Here is a 17874-nt window from a genome sequence, read left to right as displayed (position 1 = left end):
CTACTAATTAAGATAGAGAAAACAGTGGGGAGGAGGAGGTTGATGTTGGTTGAGTGATGACCACCTCCCTCTATTTGGGATGTTTCATTCCAAAGGACCAGAGCAATCCAAGTGAGGAGGTTGAGCTGGCAGGTGAATAAATCACTCTGGAGGGCTGGAGAGAGGTCTGGCCTGGAGACATCAATTAGAAAAATTATTAGCTTGTGTGTGGATTTTTAAAGCCAAGGGATCAGAAATAATTAGGTAAATAAATAGATCCATAGTCAGCAATCTGTGGCTCTTGATACAAATCCAGCCAGCTGCTCGATTTTGTAAATAACATTTTATTGGAAAAATCGTCATACCCCATCATGTATATATTGTTGCTGGATACTTTCCTGCTGCATCTGCAAAATGAAATGACTGCCAAAGAGATCTGTGTGATCTACAAAGCCTCTTTTTTAGGTCTAGCCAGCCTTTGGTTCAGAAATAATGGGAAGGAGTCACAAAAATGTAAGTCAATAAAGCTGAGATGTTTAAAAGACATACATGAGAGAAAGGGTGTTTCTGAGAGAGAGGGGTGTCTAGAAATGTGTGATAACCTGGAAACTAAGCAGACAATGGAATTTTAAGGAGGATGGGACAGCCAACCATGCCTAGTAGTGACAGCTCACTGAATAAGATCTGACTCTTGGGATAATGATAGTTGAATTCATCAAGATCACAGGAGTGATGGTTAATCCCAACTATCAGCTTGATAAGATTGAGAGCCACCTAGAAGACGAACTCTGGATGTGCTGGTGGCAGATCCTCATGATTAGGTTAATTGAGGTAGGAAGGTCTGTCTACTATGGGCGGCACTATTCCTTGGGCCAAGATCCTGGAGTGTATGAAAAGGAGAAAATGAGGAGAGCAGACATATCTATTGTTCTCTCCTTCTTAATTGTGGATGTAATGCAACCAATGCTTCAAGCTCCTGCTGCTGTGATTTCTCTGCCATGGTGTTGTTACCTACAAATGGGAACCAAAACAAACTACTTGTCTCTTAAGTTGCTTTCATCATGAAATTTTATCACAATAACAGAAAATGTAAATCAACAGGTGATTTCAGAAGATCATTGGAGAAATGATCTGGATTTGGGCTACTTTGGTTGGGTGTGTTTATGAAATTCCAAAGGGGAAAATGGTCATATAGAAAACAGTGGATGGAACAGTAGCTGGAAGAGAAAGGAAGACTGGGCAATCTTGCCTTTATCTTTTTAAAGATGATAAAAATAAAGCTTCCCTACAAAGTGTAATAATCATTTATAGCAGAGCATTTTGTTGTAGACCAGCACTAGAGTAATGACTTCCCTTAGGCAATGGGAAGTAGGATTTGGCACATTAAGTAGAGAAATTGGTTTTCACTTAGAAAACAAATGTTTTATCCCTAGAAATGGGAGGGAAGATGAATATATGGGCATTATGTGGGTCAAGAAGTATCAAATGTCTTCAGTCTTCTGAGTATTATAGACAAGGTTATCAACTAAGCATGACGGCAGTATGGAGGTGACAGAGGTCTGAAGATGGGGATAATTATTCTGTAGAGAGTAGAAAGAATGAATTAACCAGGGAAACAATGCTGCTTCTGGACAGTTTTTAGGACACGCTCCAGCGGTGTGCCTGACTTCAGCTGGAACAACTGGAAGGGTGGTGTGCAGTCAGCTACAAAAGGAGGGACCACATAGGTGAAGAATTCCCTGGAACGGTGTTCCACATACATGGAAATGAGGACCAGGCTGAGATGTTGAGAAAGGATGCAAGAGAGGGACTGGAATGACTGGCCAGTAACCTGGGAGGGAAGAAGAGGTAAGGCAGAGAGGATGGCCATTTCAGTGGGGTTGAAGTTTTGTACCTACAGAACTTGAAGGAGTGAAAGAGGAAAGGTCATGGCCAAGTTGAGATGTTTGTAATCTGGATTAAATAAAGGTTGGAAGCTGTTTAAAAGTCATCACTTGCCACAGTGAGGAGAAATTATGCATAAACTCTTGGCCTGTTTTTTTTTTTCAATGAAGAGTTATATTCTCTGTCTGATGCTGGCTCCTCACCACTTAGCACAGCTGAGGGCTTTGTGTGCAGACATCTGTGGAGTATATCTTTGTAACATACATTTTCTTTATTCTTAAGAATTTTGTACATGTGTACAATGAAAGAAGATCACACTCCCACTTTCCTTATCCAGATCCTTCCAAATTCCCCAACACATGCTCCTTACAACTTCAAGTATGCTGCCACTGCTGCTACCTCCTTCTCTCCTTTTTCCTCTTTCTCTTTCCCTCCCTCTTGTCACCATATGGATGTAGAGTCATGAGAAACCTAGCAGTCACCACAGCTTCACAAAGGAGAATGGTCTTCCTTTGTGCATCAGCTATCAACTGCTAGTAGCACTTTAATAAGAGGTGTAGTCTAGAGAGTACCACCTCCCCCATTAATGTCAGAATGTTAGCTGGCTTGATTTTGTGCAGATAACCACACCCACTGTGAGTTCATGAGTGTCATGTCATGTCCAGAAGACAGCATGTCACAGCAGTCTTTCCCATCCTTTGGCTCATATACCCTTTCTGACTCTTCCTTGATGTTCCCTGAGCCTTGTTGAGGACAAAGGGTGTGAATGGGGCTGTGATGGTGATAGAGATATCCTGTTTAAGGATTAACACTCACTTTTTTTTATTCTCTTTGACCAAATCTGCATCTCTGCACTGAATGTTGCTTACTCAGTAGTATATATTTTAGAAGCCTGCTGGTACTATCAATCTCATCTTACACGTGTGTGTGTGTGTGTGTGTGTGGGGGGGGGGTTTATATGCTTAGAATATGTGTACCTTAAACAAGGTGTCCTAACAAGGTGAGAATGAGAGTTGGATCCAGCTCACATCCTTTTACTTCTGAGTATATGCTCCATTCTCCCATCACCTTGTGGGTTTGTACTTTGGAGGCTGAAAGGTGATTACATCGGCCAGGTGTCACAGCCATGGTCAAGATGTCTTATCACCAGGCCAGGGCTCTTCCCTCCCACCCCATCACTGCTTCTGTAGGTCAGAATGTCCTTTAGAATGTAGTAGGATGACTTTCATTTGATGAAACTGGGTCTCTCTCTCTCTCTCTCTCTCTCTCTCTCTCTCTCTCTCTCTCTCTCTCTCTCTCTCTCTCAAGACTGCTGTTTTGAGAGACTTCTTTTTGTCATATCGTCTAATCCTGTGCCTCCCTTCCACTCTTTTGTTTAAATTCTGTATAATTCTTTAATGAACTCACATTTCCCTTGTCCACAATTTCATTTCTTCTTCTGTCACAGCATGGAACTTTCCATCCTCTTGACAGAGTTCTACAACAAAGGTTAATTACTTTATAATTTCATTCGCTTAAAAAAAAGCACACTAAAATTGCTAATTTTAACTGTGCTTCTTGTCAGTAGGTTCATGTAAATTCACTGTAATTAAACCAGATGTTTTCTTATGCTTTAAAGTCAGGTGGTAATTTAAGGGGGATTTTCATTTCAACAGGAAAGAGAACAGATTGCTGTCAAAGGAAGTCTCTCCATCCCTTGTCTGTTTTCCCTCATTTCGCTGTCCCCTTTCCATCTTGTATGCCCTGTGTCTTCTCCTCTCTTTTTCATTTATCATCTCCTTTTGTATGTCTGTTAAATTGGATCACAATGGAGAACTTGGGAGACGGTCATGGAAAGCATGAAAGTTACACAGGGGAAAGCGCAGAGCCATGGAATGGGGAGCTGGGGTTTCCCCTCCTTTCCTCATCTAGGCCATATTTTCACTCCTCCATTTCAGGGGTCTCACTGGCTGCTAGGCAGATTGACTGTTCCTTATAAAGAGGCCCAAAACTAACTTAAAAATCAAACTGATCAGCAAAGACTTCAGCAAATGCCAGTGTGTACAAGGGAATCTTACAGTGTAGTGTATCTGGTACCCAACGTGGGGCAAATTCCAAAGGCCTGGGTGGCTCCCACCTTCATCTTGCAGGCACTTGAAGCTGCAGGATAACGCCTGCAGAGCTCCATAAAACCAGGAAAAACCTACACGGTTTCATTCCTGAAAACGAGCTAATCCGGTCTCAGATCCAAGGCAAGTTGAACCCCCAGACCAGCAAAACCCCTATGAGTGAGGCATTCCTCCTCCTCCTTGAGTGCCAGCTCCCTGCCCTAGCCCGAGGCTTCCACAGTTTCACCTAGTTAAAATAGACATGGCACTGTCCCCAGCAGCACCCTACTTAGGCACAGAGAGGGCTTGGAGCCGTGCCTGCTGGCACACCTCCTGTCTGTAGAGGCAGAGAGGGGCTTAGAGCGGCCTGGAACTCTCCACACCTTGAAGCTCCAGGGAGTCATCTGAAGAACTGCCTAATGCCTGTGCTCACTCTGCCGCCAGCCAAAGCATTCAACAGGACCTGCTTTGGAGCTATACCAACGCTTTCTGCTGCCTAAAAAGTGCTACTAAACCTCCCAAAACCACAGAAAGGTAAGATAGGCAAACCAGCGTCTTATTTCAAGTAAAAGTACTTGATAATTTTACACCTTCAAACTGACTAATGAATTTTGAGTAATGCTTGTAATATGGCCGACAACATTACCTCACAAGAATTTAAAAACCTTTTTGCCTGTATGATGAATGACATTTTCCTGGAAATATACAACCTTCCTGAGGCATATCTGGCCTGTACCATTTTGGCATTCATCGTAATAATTCACACAGTGTTCAAACACTGTTTTAAAACAACTCTACCATCATCCAGAATGATGCCATGGTAATCATCATCATACTACACTTCTTGCCAGAATTTCAGACAATCTTACCCATTACTCTGAGACTTGCTGCAGAATCTACAGTTAGTCTAACCAAGATTTAACTATCTGAGCTTTCTTACAGTACCCAACAGAGATACCATCACCCCCTAAACAGCAGGAAGCAATTCTAAGAAAACAATGCCCCTTCTCCCTAAGGTTTTATATTTCTCCGTTATGGATGATGGTTATAGGGTTGGGGGTGGAAGAAAATATTAAATTCAGTATTCTCCTTAAGAAAAAAAAAGTGTCTCAATAAAGGGGAAAAGAAATGGAATGGATAGGTATAAGAATATTATGGTAGATTATTATATATACTAGTAAACAAATTTAGTAAAATAGCAGCCTTAGATAATTTGCACTGTAATTTGCACTGTTATGGATTCTTACATGTTGATACAAATGTAAACTATTTTTATGTTCCTGTTTAAGATAATTTGTATATTGATACAAATATTGAACTATATTTGTTATAATGTACATATATTTCTACTCTTATTTGAAATATTTGTATTTTGATACAAATGTAAATTTATATCTGTTATACTGTATGTATGTTCTACTTCTGTTTAAGATATTCTGTACATTGATATATATTTAAGATTATTGTCATATTGCATATTGCACTATGCATTCCTACCTCTGTTACAAATATCTTGTGTATTGTCACAATTTTGAAGTCATCGTCCTTTACCATACATTTGCTTATAGATTGTTTACCTTGTTTACATGAAGCCTTAATCCTTAGGTTATTTATGTAGATAAGACTTATAGATTTATAGTCACCTATGCTTGTCATCTCTATAGTTATGTTAGTTAGGTTATCCAGATTTACAGATACATAAGTCGAATGGACAGGTAATCTTCAAACACTTCATAGACCTAGAGAATATGACATTTAAATAACTTAGAATTCTGTTGAAGTGAGACACAATTGCTCCTGGCAGCACCAATTTGATCTCGAGAGAACATTGGGCTTCTAAGACATTTCCATTTGGAAGTTTGTCTTCTTGGCACAAAATGGCCTAATGGGCAATGAACTGCCCTTGCCTCAACTGCTGACATACAAGTGCTGTCCTCCTGGGCAAGCGGTACACAAGGAAAAGTGACTTCTGAACTCTGCCAAGACAGGGTAAGATGGTCTTTCATAATTCTTGCTTCTGAAAATGGTCTGTCATATACTCTAGGCCTGCAGCCAATTTGAATGCACCAACAATGCTGAGAAACATTAGGTGACTGTCCAGGCTGCCAGCTGTCTCAGTCTACTCTTGCAAGATTCCTGAAAGTTGCTTGCATCCATCTTCCATTTCTCAGGTTCTTCAGGGTAGGACACCTTTTAGAATGATCTTTGTAACATGCCATTTACCTATACTCTAGACTTCTCTGGATTTTAGTATGTGTTTCTTGCTTGATATTGTTCGCATTGGTTGTAGTTCCATCTTATCTAGGTCATTATCCCTCATTACTCTTCGACAAAATTTGATAACCATTCCTTTGTATATAGTCTTGTATTAGGTTAGAACCTTCTTATTTAGACAAATGGGGGAGATGAAGTGGGTAGCCATTCCAGCTTTGATCTGGAAGTTCCAACCCCCACTGAGGCTTCGGTAAATGTCAGACCTACAAGGCGGAACTGAGAGAGGACCCTGAAGACCCAAGATCCGGATGTGCCAGCTCTCTTGGTTCCTGGACCCTGGATGCTGGAGGTAGACCAAGCAGAGTTCTCCAGAGAACACCACCGGACTGTGCTACACCTTTCCCAGACCCTGTAGCCTATCCCTTCATTTGTAAGTTACCCCACAAAATAAACCTCCCTTTTAACTATGTGGAGTGGCCTTAATAATTTCACCAATATTACAGAGAAAAGTTGGATAAACATTTCAATCTACTCATATTTTATAGTTTCACTGGAAGGAAATTATTTCTTCCAGATGAATCTTCATAGCTCAAGACATCAAAACAACCTTTAATTGAGGAAAATAGTGGTATGCTACTAAATATTTTGCCACAGGTTTTCTAGGAAGAAAAGAATAATTTATTTTCTAATTTCCATGGTGTGAATTTTCCAGCCATGCTTGATTTCAAGCAGTGGATGTGTTACCAAACTTGGAGGCAAGAAGAGCTTCCAACAGTCAGCTTTAGCAAGCTAGGACAAGTGAGCTTTGATTGCACCTAAGGACACATACAAGCCCTCAACATGTGCAATGTTGTCCATTCATGAACAGCATGTTATCATAAAAGGGCATGGACTTTGATGTCAGATGCTCATTCTTTTTAATTCATTCATTCAGCCAATGGTTTATAAGCACACACTATAGATCAATGTTCTTCTTCTTACTAGGAAATATCCTTCAGGAACCAAAACCAAATGAAGTCTTTATTTTTACCAATCTTACATTCCTTTAGAGGAAAATATAATAAGCTAAAGAACAAATGTAAAGTATGACACAGACAGAGAAAGTCAGAAAGAGTGTTGGGGGGCTTCAGCCAGTTCTTTCATAACACATGGTCAGGGGAGACCACACAAGGAAGACTTGGAGATGTCTGAGTTGCTCACCTGCACAACAATGTCAACAGTGCTTGCATCATGGTGTTTGGCAATAGACTACAAGAATAAGAGTATGAGCACAAAGCCTAAGTCGCTGTAGACATATGAAAAACAGAAGTGCATTTCTCCCTGTCACTCACAATACTGCAAGGCCATCTTTACAATCACTACGGTGCAATAAGCTGAAGTGAAATGGGGCTGTGAGGACCTCGTAAGGTACCGTGTGTTTATCCTTACTGTCTGACTCTGCACTGCATTACATCCGCCCTGTTGTTATTTCCTATTACACGTTCCCTCTTAGCAGGCCTTACATGCCACCACTTGTTATTGTAGATGTACCTATCCTGACAATGTGCATCTTCCTTCTGGCTTACATAAGAAACCAGGTGAGTAGGCTCAAAAGAACTGCACACAAAATTAAGGCACTGAGCTTTGATACTTTTCCTTACATGAAAGAATTTTGAGTTTAAACCTGTTTTGCCACATTAGGATAATATACCTATTAGATGTGGTTAAACATATCAAATATCAATTATGTTAATATATTTTATACTGTTACTTATTATAATCAATTACATTTTTATGTATTGTTAAAATTACATTCCCTTATTATACAACAGGGAAAATACTGCTTGTTCTTTCATATTTGGTGTGAAGATTAAATCGGTACACATTACCTGTGAAAATGAAAAATGATAGGTCTTCTCTAAAGGAGATTTTAATTGACTGTGCATTCACCCTTTGACTTCAGCAATCCTTACCGTGAAGAATTTACCTGAAAATATATCTCCACAAACACCTAACAACATACACAACAAGGCTATTTGCTTCAGTATGACTACAATATACCTCTTTATAACAAGTGACCAATCAACCGGTAAATATGATACCTGAAATGGAGGGACATAAAATGACTTAGATGAAAAAAAGTAGGTCATAGAACATAATTGAAACAACTCCCATGGGACACTCAGGCACATCCATCCACACATCCATGAGCACCATGAAAGTATTAATAGAATGGGTAATTTTTGATACAGAATGTTTTCTAGGACATAGAAAGTGAATATAAACACAGGTGATGTATACATTATTTCATAGTTTAAATATTAAGTAGATAGAAGGGAAAGGGGACCTTGAGTCACTCAGCAGTCCCGGCATGTGGAAGACTATGATCTCAATAGAGTTGGGAAGTGGAGAAAAGGAGAGAAGAGGAAGAAGATAAGGAGAAGTCAGGAGGAGGGGGAGGAGGAGAAAGAGGAAAAAGATTGTTTTTTGTTAAATAAACTATAGAAAATGGAAATGAAAGAATAATTTAAAAATAAAATATAAATGTAGCTCTTGTCCTTCACAGAAGAAGTTTTATCTTTGTGGCTGATGGAAAGACAATTGGTCCAAAAGCAGAAAAGAACTGATCAGCTCCAGCTGATGTACCTATAACACGACCCCTGCATCCAAAGCTCAGGAAACACATGGATGAGGGGTCAGAGGACCAGGACACCTGGTATGAATAGTGTCTTCTATACATCACAGGACACTACAGCCATGAAATCCCAGCAATCTGCACAATGACAATACAAACTAACATGCCAACATGGATGGAGTAATCTCACATGGCTCCACCCCTAGAAGCTACAGTCAACCAATGGCTGCTGAGGGAGGGACTCAGTCTTCCCCAGGCATGAGCCTCCTAATTGGTTATCCAATATCAAGTAGTCAGGCCTAAAACATATATTCAAGCAACACTAAATGAAAAACAAATAACAAAACGTGGTGTTTTATATTGAAAATGTTGGTCTTTCAGGTACGAACTAAAGAATACAAAAGAATAAAGACTGTGGCAGTTATTTCTCAGAATGACTCTTTTGTGACATGCAGTTTTGACTTTTTAAAGAAGCAATTGACATGTGTGTTGGAAGCAGTAACATTTATTTTTCAAAACATAGAGGAAGGAAAACCTTAAAATTAAAAGAACCTTAATTGGCTATCAAATTAATACTAAGATCATATAGATAGAAACTCGGAAAGTTTGAACACTGTTTTGACTGCGCATTTGAAACAGTGCAGTGTTTAGTGCAGAGAAATGAAAATGTTCTGTGAGTAGGTTCACCAGTTGCTGGCGGGTTGGTACAGTTGGGGATGGTGCAAATGACTAGACAGGTGGATGTAGAGAATCAGGGCCCTCACTGTTGGAATATATTTGTGAGGTATGCAGACATATCTGGAGGTGTTAGGTTTCAATCAGGATGGGCTCACGATTTAAAATAGGTGAATTATATCCCTCAGCTCTATCTTCTTGAAGCAGCTAGTGGTATTGCTGCTCCATGGAACATACCTAGGACCTGTGCTAGAGCCCAGAGCAGAAGTCTTTAGGTAAGTGATGGCCTTTGTGTCTGGAGTACAGACATCACAGACAGTCTGGAACATTGCATCAGGCCAGAAAAGAGGATGACTAACAAGGACATATTATAAGGACCGAGCACTAACTTGAAGGGATTCTTTCTAGCCATGGTTAAGGCAACAAGAAAATAAGGATGGTGATGAAGCTTAGTACACTGAGTCAAAACCTGCTTTGTGAACTAGTAAGAATCCTAGACACAGGGTGGAAGATGGGAGAAAGGCTCTTCTATGAAGAAACATGCTAATCAGTAAGTGTAGACAAGATGGCAGATTATAAAGTATCAATGTAACAACCAATTTAGGTAAGGATTATGAAGAAGTACTTAAATCATTGAGTAAAGATTTGGGATGATCACAGGACACTTACATCATCCCAAAGTGTCACAAAAGAGGAACTTTATAAGAGGGAAATATATATTTATATGTGTTTATATCTTGTGTAAATATTTATATGTCTTATATGTATTTATAATGTGGTGTTTTCCATCTTGATCAACTACATGTAACATCACCACAGAGGGGCTCCCAGACTTTACATGACTCTTGGAAAGATAGAATGAGAAATACACACTACTATCTTTTAATGCTTTATTGGAAATTATCTTGCATCCTGATTTTATTATACAGAGTTAAGTTTAACATTAGAAGAAATATGAAATGAACAGTATTTTGGGCTATTTTAATTATATTATTTACTTATTTTGTATATATAAGTATATACAGATAAATCACATGCATATGTGTGAGAGGTGTGCATTTGTGTTTTGTGCATGTGCATGTACCATGGCATGAAAATAGAGGTCAGAGGATAACTCTCCAGGGTTAAGGTCTCTTCTTCTGTGTGGACCTCAGGGATCAAACTTGGGCTATGAAGCTTGGTGGAAATGCTTTTATCCACTAAGCCAGTGGTTCTCAACCTTCCTAATACTGTGACCCTTTCTTATATTGTGGTGATGCCCAACCATAAAATTATTTCATTGCTGTGATTTTGCTACTTATCTGAATCATGATGTAAATATCTGATATGAAGGATATCTGATATGTGATCCCCCAAAGGGGTTATGGCCCACAGGTTGAGAACCATTGCACTAAGCCTTCTTGATGGCCTGTGTTGAGTCATTTTAAGCTTATGTAAACTTTCTTAGATATTGTATAATATTTTGGATATATATGAGAATATCTTTACTTTTAAGCTATGTACACTGAAGAACTAATAGGATAAATGCCACAACTTCTTTTATACTATAATATTTTTATTAACTCTTTGAGAATTTTATACATTCACACAATGTATTTTGATAATATTTATCCATGCCCCTCCCCCAGCTCCTCTCAGGTCTACCCTCATCCCTCCTCACCCCTCCCCAACTTCATGTCATGTGGTTCGCACCCTCTAAGACTTCCTGTGTTACATTTTCACACACTTAGCTGCAGTTTGGCTAAAGTTGGATGATGACCATGAAGATTTGAGATATTTGTAGAAAACAGCAAAGTAAAAGTCCACTCAATACGTTTTTATCAACAGCTGTTTTCCTGATAAAGCCTAGTATCTCAGGGACAGGAGCTGCTCTCTAGCAATTATTCTGTGAACCCTCACTGTGCTAAAGTGACTGATCCTGAACCCTTCCCCCTCAAAAATTTTGAGGGCAGGTGAGAGCAACACAAAGTCGTGAGCCCAATCTGGGAGGTTGCTCTCTGGCTCCTGGAGGGAGTTTCAGGTAAGGATCCCAGCTGTGCTCCAACCTCAGTATACTCTCACTGCGAATGACTTTCCAAGAAAAGGAACCAATGCTTTTTCCCTCTAGGGAGAAGGGAACCTGGCCCTGACCTACAGGAATTGTCCACAGCGGTCTTGATGCATGCCTTAGTTCTTGATACCCAAGAGGCTGAGGCTGGAAGATGACTTCAGCCAAGAGTTCAAGAGTAGCATGAGCAACATATTGAGGCAATTCAACAAACAAAGACAAACACAAACTGCCGAAGAGTCTTCACACCCCACTGAAACCTTCCAGCAGTTTCTGAGCTATGGCCTCAGAAGAGCTACAGACCAAGGAAGGGTGTCTTATATGCTGGTGTCTTTAATATGATAATGTCCACACATCTCCTGAAGCAGGAATTGATGTTTTATTAATGATGTTTACTATAAATTTAATTTCAAAGCACTGCTGTTCCCACATTGTTTTGATAAAGGCTTTGTGGTTTATTTATTTTTCTCTTGGTGGTAAAAATGAGAAAGGGAGAAGACAAGACACAGCTTAAAGCACATGGGACTTGCTGCTGCAGATGGAGGTCATTCTCATCGTGCAGTTCAAAGGGGCTGAGGGAACACCTGAGAAGGGTTCCCTCTGAGTTCCTCCTTGGTTGTATCATGATGGTTTGTAAACAAAGGCTGCCCCTGCCAGCACTATGGGACAGCCTGGGAATAGTAATCACTGACCACTCTGTGACCACCACCCTGCTTCTTCAGTCAGGACCCCAGTGTACTGCCAATCCTTTAGGATACTCAATATACTTTCTACAACCAGGAAATGGTTGGTGAGAGCATGGAGATGTGTCCCACAGCAGCTGGTTGGCTAAGTTCTTTGTACCAGAGGCTTTCTGGTCAGGATTTTTTTCCCCTGTAACTTGTTGCAAATGTAATAGCTATGCTTATTGAAAGCCTATTGCTGGGCTTTCAATATCTCTTTAATATTCACAATAAACTGCAAGGTAGTATTAACATCAAGTCCATTCTCTAAGTGAGAAAACCAATGCATTAAGAGATTAAAGAGGGTGCCAGAGGCATACGTGCCCAGAGAGTCTACCTTCTCAAAGAATGCTATTCTCCATGTTAGAGATGGGGGCTTTGCATGTTTGAAAAAAAAATGGAACCAGATCTAGGGCAAGCTGCAGAACCCTCCCCTGGTTTGGAACATCTGTGACACTTCACCCACCCTGGAGAGCTCTCCTTGGACCTTCCCGGAAGTTGTAACATAGCTTCTTCTACTTTGCTGGCCTATTTTCCATCCCTACCCAAACTCTCCTTAATCACTTGTACACAAATCTACACTGAGTCAGATTCTAGAGAATTTAATAGGGCCATGTATTAGCCAGGCCAAGGAGAAAACCAAAGTTCAACACAGAGTAAGTGTTTCTTAGGTATTTCTTATGTCTTAGAAATCCCAAATTCTATCCTACATTAGATACCTACTGTGGGGAGTTCCATCCGGATTGTACTGGAATCCTGGGATGAAACAAGCAAGAAATTTGAGGCAAAGAAAACTTATAGAGAAAGTAAAATCTAAGTAAAGTTTTGGAATAGCAATAGAGGAATATGTCCTGCAGACATGAAGGGACATATCAGTCTAAACAGAAGGAATAGCATTGACAAGGACAGATAGGAGGTAGTTATATATTCTATTTTTAAAAAAAGGGCCCCACACTCTAGTATTCTCAAGGTAGGAGACCCATTCAAAAAAGCAGAGCACAAATCAGACTCTGTGGAGCCTTGTAGGGTGGGGAAGTGGGATGGGGGAGGTGGACTAAGGGGAAGGGGTGGGGGATGGGTGGATGGGATGGAGTGGGTGAGAGGTGTGGAGGGGTTGGGGGTGGAGCGGGGAGGTGTGGTGGGAGGAGAAATTCCTTGGTTGATTTTCTAGTCTCTTGAGCTCCCAGATGTAGCTCATTGAAAGGAGGAACACAAGAAGATAAGTCAGCCTAGAAGAGAACATTAGTTCGTTTTGCAATACATGGTATTTGAGATGCCTGTGGGACATCCAGGTGGATAATCAGCTTTGAGCTCATTCAATGTGCATGCTAAGCCTTAAGCTATTCTATGTGGTTTTTTTTCCTTTTAATTTGTGCAGAATCAAGTTGTTTAGTTTTCAATCTTAACAGGTTTAAACAATAAGATAAATACCCTTTCCAGAAGGCATCTGAAGAGTTAAGTCTTGGGGAGAGTGGCAGAACATAAGGGGAGAATAGGGGGTGGGGCAGGAGCACATACTTATGGGAGAGCTGTCACTGCTCATGGCATCATAACCACTCCGGAATTATACTCTGCACAGTCTACAAGGCCCTTCTATGGAGACATTGAGAACAGTGGGAAAATTAAAGACAGAGGATGGGATGAATCAGTAAACAGTTTCCTGTGTAAGACTGAGGACCTGAGTTCAGATTCCCAAAATCCAAATAAAAACTGTGTATGGCAGAGCATGCTTATATTCTCAGTGTTGTGAACACCAAGGTAGGATGATCTTTGAGGCTTGATGACTAGTCAGTTTATCCAAATCTGTGAGCCTCAAATCCCAGAGAAACCATGTCTCAAAAAGTCAGATGGAAAAAAAATAAAGAAGACACTTGCAACATTGGCTTCTAACCTCCATATGAATGTACACACACACACACACACACACACACACACACACACACACACACACACACACACACACACTCCTCACCACTTACTGGCATGACCCCTGAGCCTACTTCACCTTCTCTATTCCCATAAACTGGCCTCCCCCACTCACCATCCTCCTCGGTCTGGACCACCAACTCCTCACTCTCCATCCGGCCCTCAGGGTTGGAAAGCAGTAACCGCAGTCTGATGGTCATGAAGGGTCGTAGACCCCGCAGGGTATAGTGGGAAGAAGTCTGGATCACCTCCTCAGCCTCATACTGCTGCTGGTTGAACACGTACTGGTACTGTACCGTGAGGTTGTAGCTGTGGCAGCGGGTCACTGCGTAGCCAAAGGGTTCCCACTGCAGGGTCAGCTGCCTGGCCCGAATGTCCACAATCTCCACATTCTGAGGGCCGTGCACAGGATCTGGGAAATACACACAAGACACAAGAGTTTTGAGGAGATGACAGGAAGCAGGTAGATGTTGTTGTTCTTCTGGATGCATTCCATCTCCCCGTGGTCTCCTGTGACTTTTGCCACCTGCAGCATAATTTACATGAAATTTTTCTTTAAATCAATTTATTTTATTTTTTTTTTGTAAACTTAAGCACACACATCTAAGACAAAAACAAAAATAAATATGGTGAAAATTTTCCTATTCCCTTCACAATGAAATGTGCCAGCCACAAAAATATAAAATTAGGGCTTCATCAGAGTTCCACTGAGAACTGTTGGTGCTCTCAAGTGCACACATTTCTGTGATGTGCTGATTCAGATGACTGCTGGAGTTCTGCACTGCTTCTGTGTTTAACTCAGCTACAGGCTCTCTCCATGGAGCTGAGGCTCCCCCTCCCCTTCTCCCATGCAGATGCAAAATTTGGAGTGGTTGCATCACAGACAGACATTCAGCCTCCAATCCATCTGCATGACCACAATGCCTGGTGAACTTGGCCTTTGAATTCACCTTCCCACTCTCGCCTATAATAGGACGTTATCATTTGCTAGCATCCTGCAACACTTCACTCTTCTTTCTGTCCCCTCCACTTCTTGCACATCATTCTACTAGTCTGCAGCACCCCAACACTGTTCCTCACCTTCCTTTACACACCGAACTTTGTCCCAGGTCCCCATATATAACAATGACCATGTCTTACTTCGTAATCCGTACCTTGCATGAGGTAAATAGATGATTTTTGTGCAAAACTAATTAAAACAAACAAGAATAGTGAAGATAGGGATCTGATCGGCATTTAACACCACAATACTTAATGCACATTATCAAGTTATGCCATGTCTTTGAGGGTACATTTTACTTCATTTGTAAATTGGTGATAATAGAAGCTAACCCCACTGCAGGAGAGGGTGGATCCATATGAAATATCCTGAGCTATTAGAGTTACACCTGGAATTAATAAGCACAGCATATAAAATAGCTGGGGGTTTGTTTTATAGCAATAGGAAGAGTAATAAGAATAATGATCCTCTTTCATATGCTATACACCACCTGAGTGTCTTATAAATGGCAGTTCTGGGTAGCATCATTATGCAGTGCAATAGACTAGGATATGGTCACCTTTCCAGTCCTCAAGTTCCCAGAGCTTTTAGAGTATAGCTGCCCCTGCACCAAGGCACAGACAAGGACGGCTATGGGTGGGAGCTCTGGATGCCAAGTGAGTTCCCTAATTCACCTTTATGGGAGAAGTGTAGCTTATAACAGAGCTTTGCTAAGGCACACACTTCACAAGTGTGTCAGACAGGAGCCCGAGCCATCCCATAGCTGTGCATATTGCTTATGTCAGTAGCTCTGGCCTCTCCTCAACTGAGGAATTCACACTTATTCTTCAGCCCAGTTATCCATGCTGTAGGATACTTTGTACAAAAGAGATCCAGGGTCCCAGAAGTAAATGAGTGACTTTGTCAAAGTGACATCAGACAAGTTGCTCAGGGCTCAGTGTGCTGAACCTATATGGAATGAAAGACAAAGTGTGTGGGACTCACAGTCAGGGGTTGTGACCAGGCATGGCTATGACTGCTTGGCTGGGTGTCTTTGGGTGGTCCAGGTGGCAGTGACTGCAGATACACAGGCATAGCAGTGGAGGGAACCTTCTGCCTGGGAAATGTTAGCATCCTCTCCAGCTTTTGTCCAGCAGGAATTTTTCAATCTGTATAGATTCCCAAATTCTGCTGGTATATATCCCCAAGTAATACCTTTCTAACATTCCTCCTCTGGGAACTTCTTCAAAACCAATGCTACACCCCAGGAAGATATTCACCTCATGGGGCCCTCTACTCCCTCATTAGGAAGTGAGAGCAGATGTATTTAATACTATGGCTAAGGTCATAGTTTCATTAAGTATCTTAAATACAACAATATTCCATGTCAAATACAATTTTTGAGATGTCCAGTATGGCCTAAAAGTACAAATAAAATATCAATGGAACAGCTTCCAGGAAATGCTTGTTCTGTTTCCTGAATCATGATGCTAGAAGGAAGGGATTGCCAACTCATTTGACAAAAGAATAAATCAAGACTTGGAGAGGTCCTGGAACTTGGATCAAGTAACAAGTCTAGCAAGTGGCAAAATGAGGCTTTGAATTTACAACTGTCTCACCCCATGTCTAGTATGCAAGAGAGGTAAAAAGTGGGCCAGAACATCACAGCCATGGGAAGGATATGTGCTGGGCTTGATAAACCTCACAACAACTGTTAAGGAAGCATCAGAAGACCTACTCCAGAGAAAACCCAATTTCTGAGAAATGAAAAGATTGTCCTCAGGCCACACAGTAAGAGGCAGGGTTGAGATTTATAGTCTGAGAAAGTCTTAAACCTTTGATTTTCTCTACTGTGACACCATTGGAGATAGGTCAGAATAGGAGCATAAACATGAGGCAGGCCCCAGCCATTGGGAATTTGGGAGAGACCTAGAAGAATGCTAGGGAAAAACAAAAACTGTAACACAAAAATTGCTTTGCCCTTAAGAGCCTGGGACCTGTCACCAGAAGGACCATGCTGGAACTTAGTGCGAAGCTGTACATTGGCCTGCTGGAACTTAGTGCTAAGCTGTACATTGGCCTGTCTTCAATCCCCACTCTCTAATTTTCTTCAACCCAATTGTGCAGATATGCATATAAACACCTTCATGACTTTCTTATAGGTAGTCTTATCCTGAGGCCTTTCCCCTTCTCACAGGGGTCAAGGGAAGTTGGAAGCCTGTTACCCAGCAACGAGCTTCCCTCCAGTGTAAGAATATTGGGGCACAGACATAGATCCTGTTTCTCCTAAGCACACATGATAGAGTTGGAGCATGGCTGGAAGCCAGACTCTGGCACTCTGTAGCTAAGTGACCTTGGCCAAGGACATTTCATCTCTGTGCCTCCATCTCCTCATCTATAAAGTGGAAATTACTGCACTAATCTCAGAGGGCTGTTAATGAGCATAAAATGAACTGTAAAGAGAGAAAATTGCCTTTCCCTAACAGTGGGGATTCCGCTTACACAGAACTGCCTTTCTTGGAGAAATGCCCTAAGAAGTCTTTAAAAGTTTTTGTCTTTATTCTTGAGGATTTCATACATGTATAAAGTAAAATATCATATCAATTCCCATTTCCCTTCCAACTTGTCCCATGTTCCTCAAAACCCTTCTAAATCATATCTTTTTTATTATTGTTTATAACCCACTAACTTCAGTCATTGCTACCCATATGTACAGGAGTGTTTTAAGAGTAGGAGGTTCAATCCCA

General features: G+C 41.1%; 1 protein-coding gene across 7 annotated transcripts in view; it reads right to left on the bottom strand.

Moving 5' to 3' along the window:
- Positions 1 to 17874, bottom strand: part of Ptprt (protein tyrosine phosphatase receptor type T) — a 1096883-nt gene that overhangs the window by 385535 nt on the left and 693474 nt on the right. For all 7 annotated transcript variants that reach the window (XM_042276726.2, XM_042276732.2, XM_042276733.2 and 4 more), the window contains exon 8: positions 14264 to 14560. In XM_042276726.2, coding sequence (XP_042132660.1) covers positions 14264 to 14560 — 297 coding nt within the window. The remainder of the gene's footprint in view (positions 1 to 14263; positions 14561 to 17874) is intronic.

The sequence above is a fragment of the Peromyscus maniculatus genome, chromosome 4 (assembly GCF_049852395.1).
Source record: "Peromyscus maniculatus bairdii isolate BWxNUB_F1_BW_parent chromosome 4, HU_Pman_BW_mat_3.1, whole genome shotgun sequence".
NCBI lineage: Eukaryota > Metazoa > Chordata > Mammalia > Rodentia > Cricetidae > Peromyscus > Peromyscus maniculatus.
Note: the sequence above shows the minus strand (reverse complement) of the source record. Positions and strands in the feature narration are given on the sequence as shown.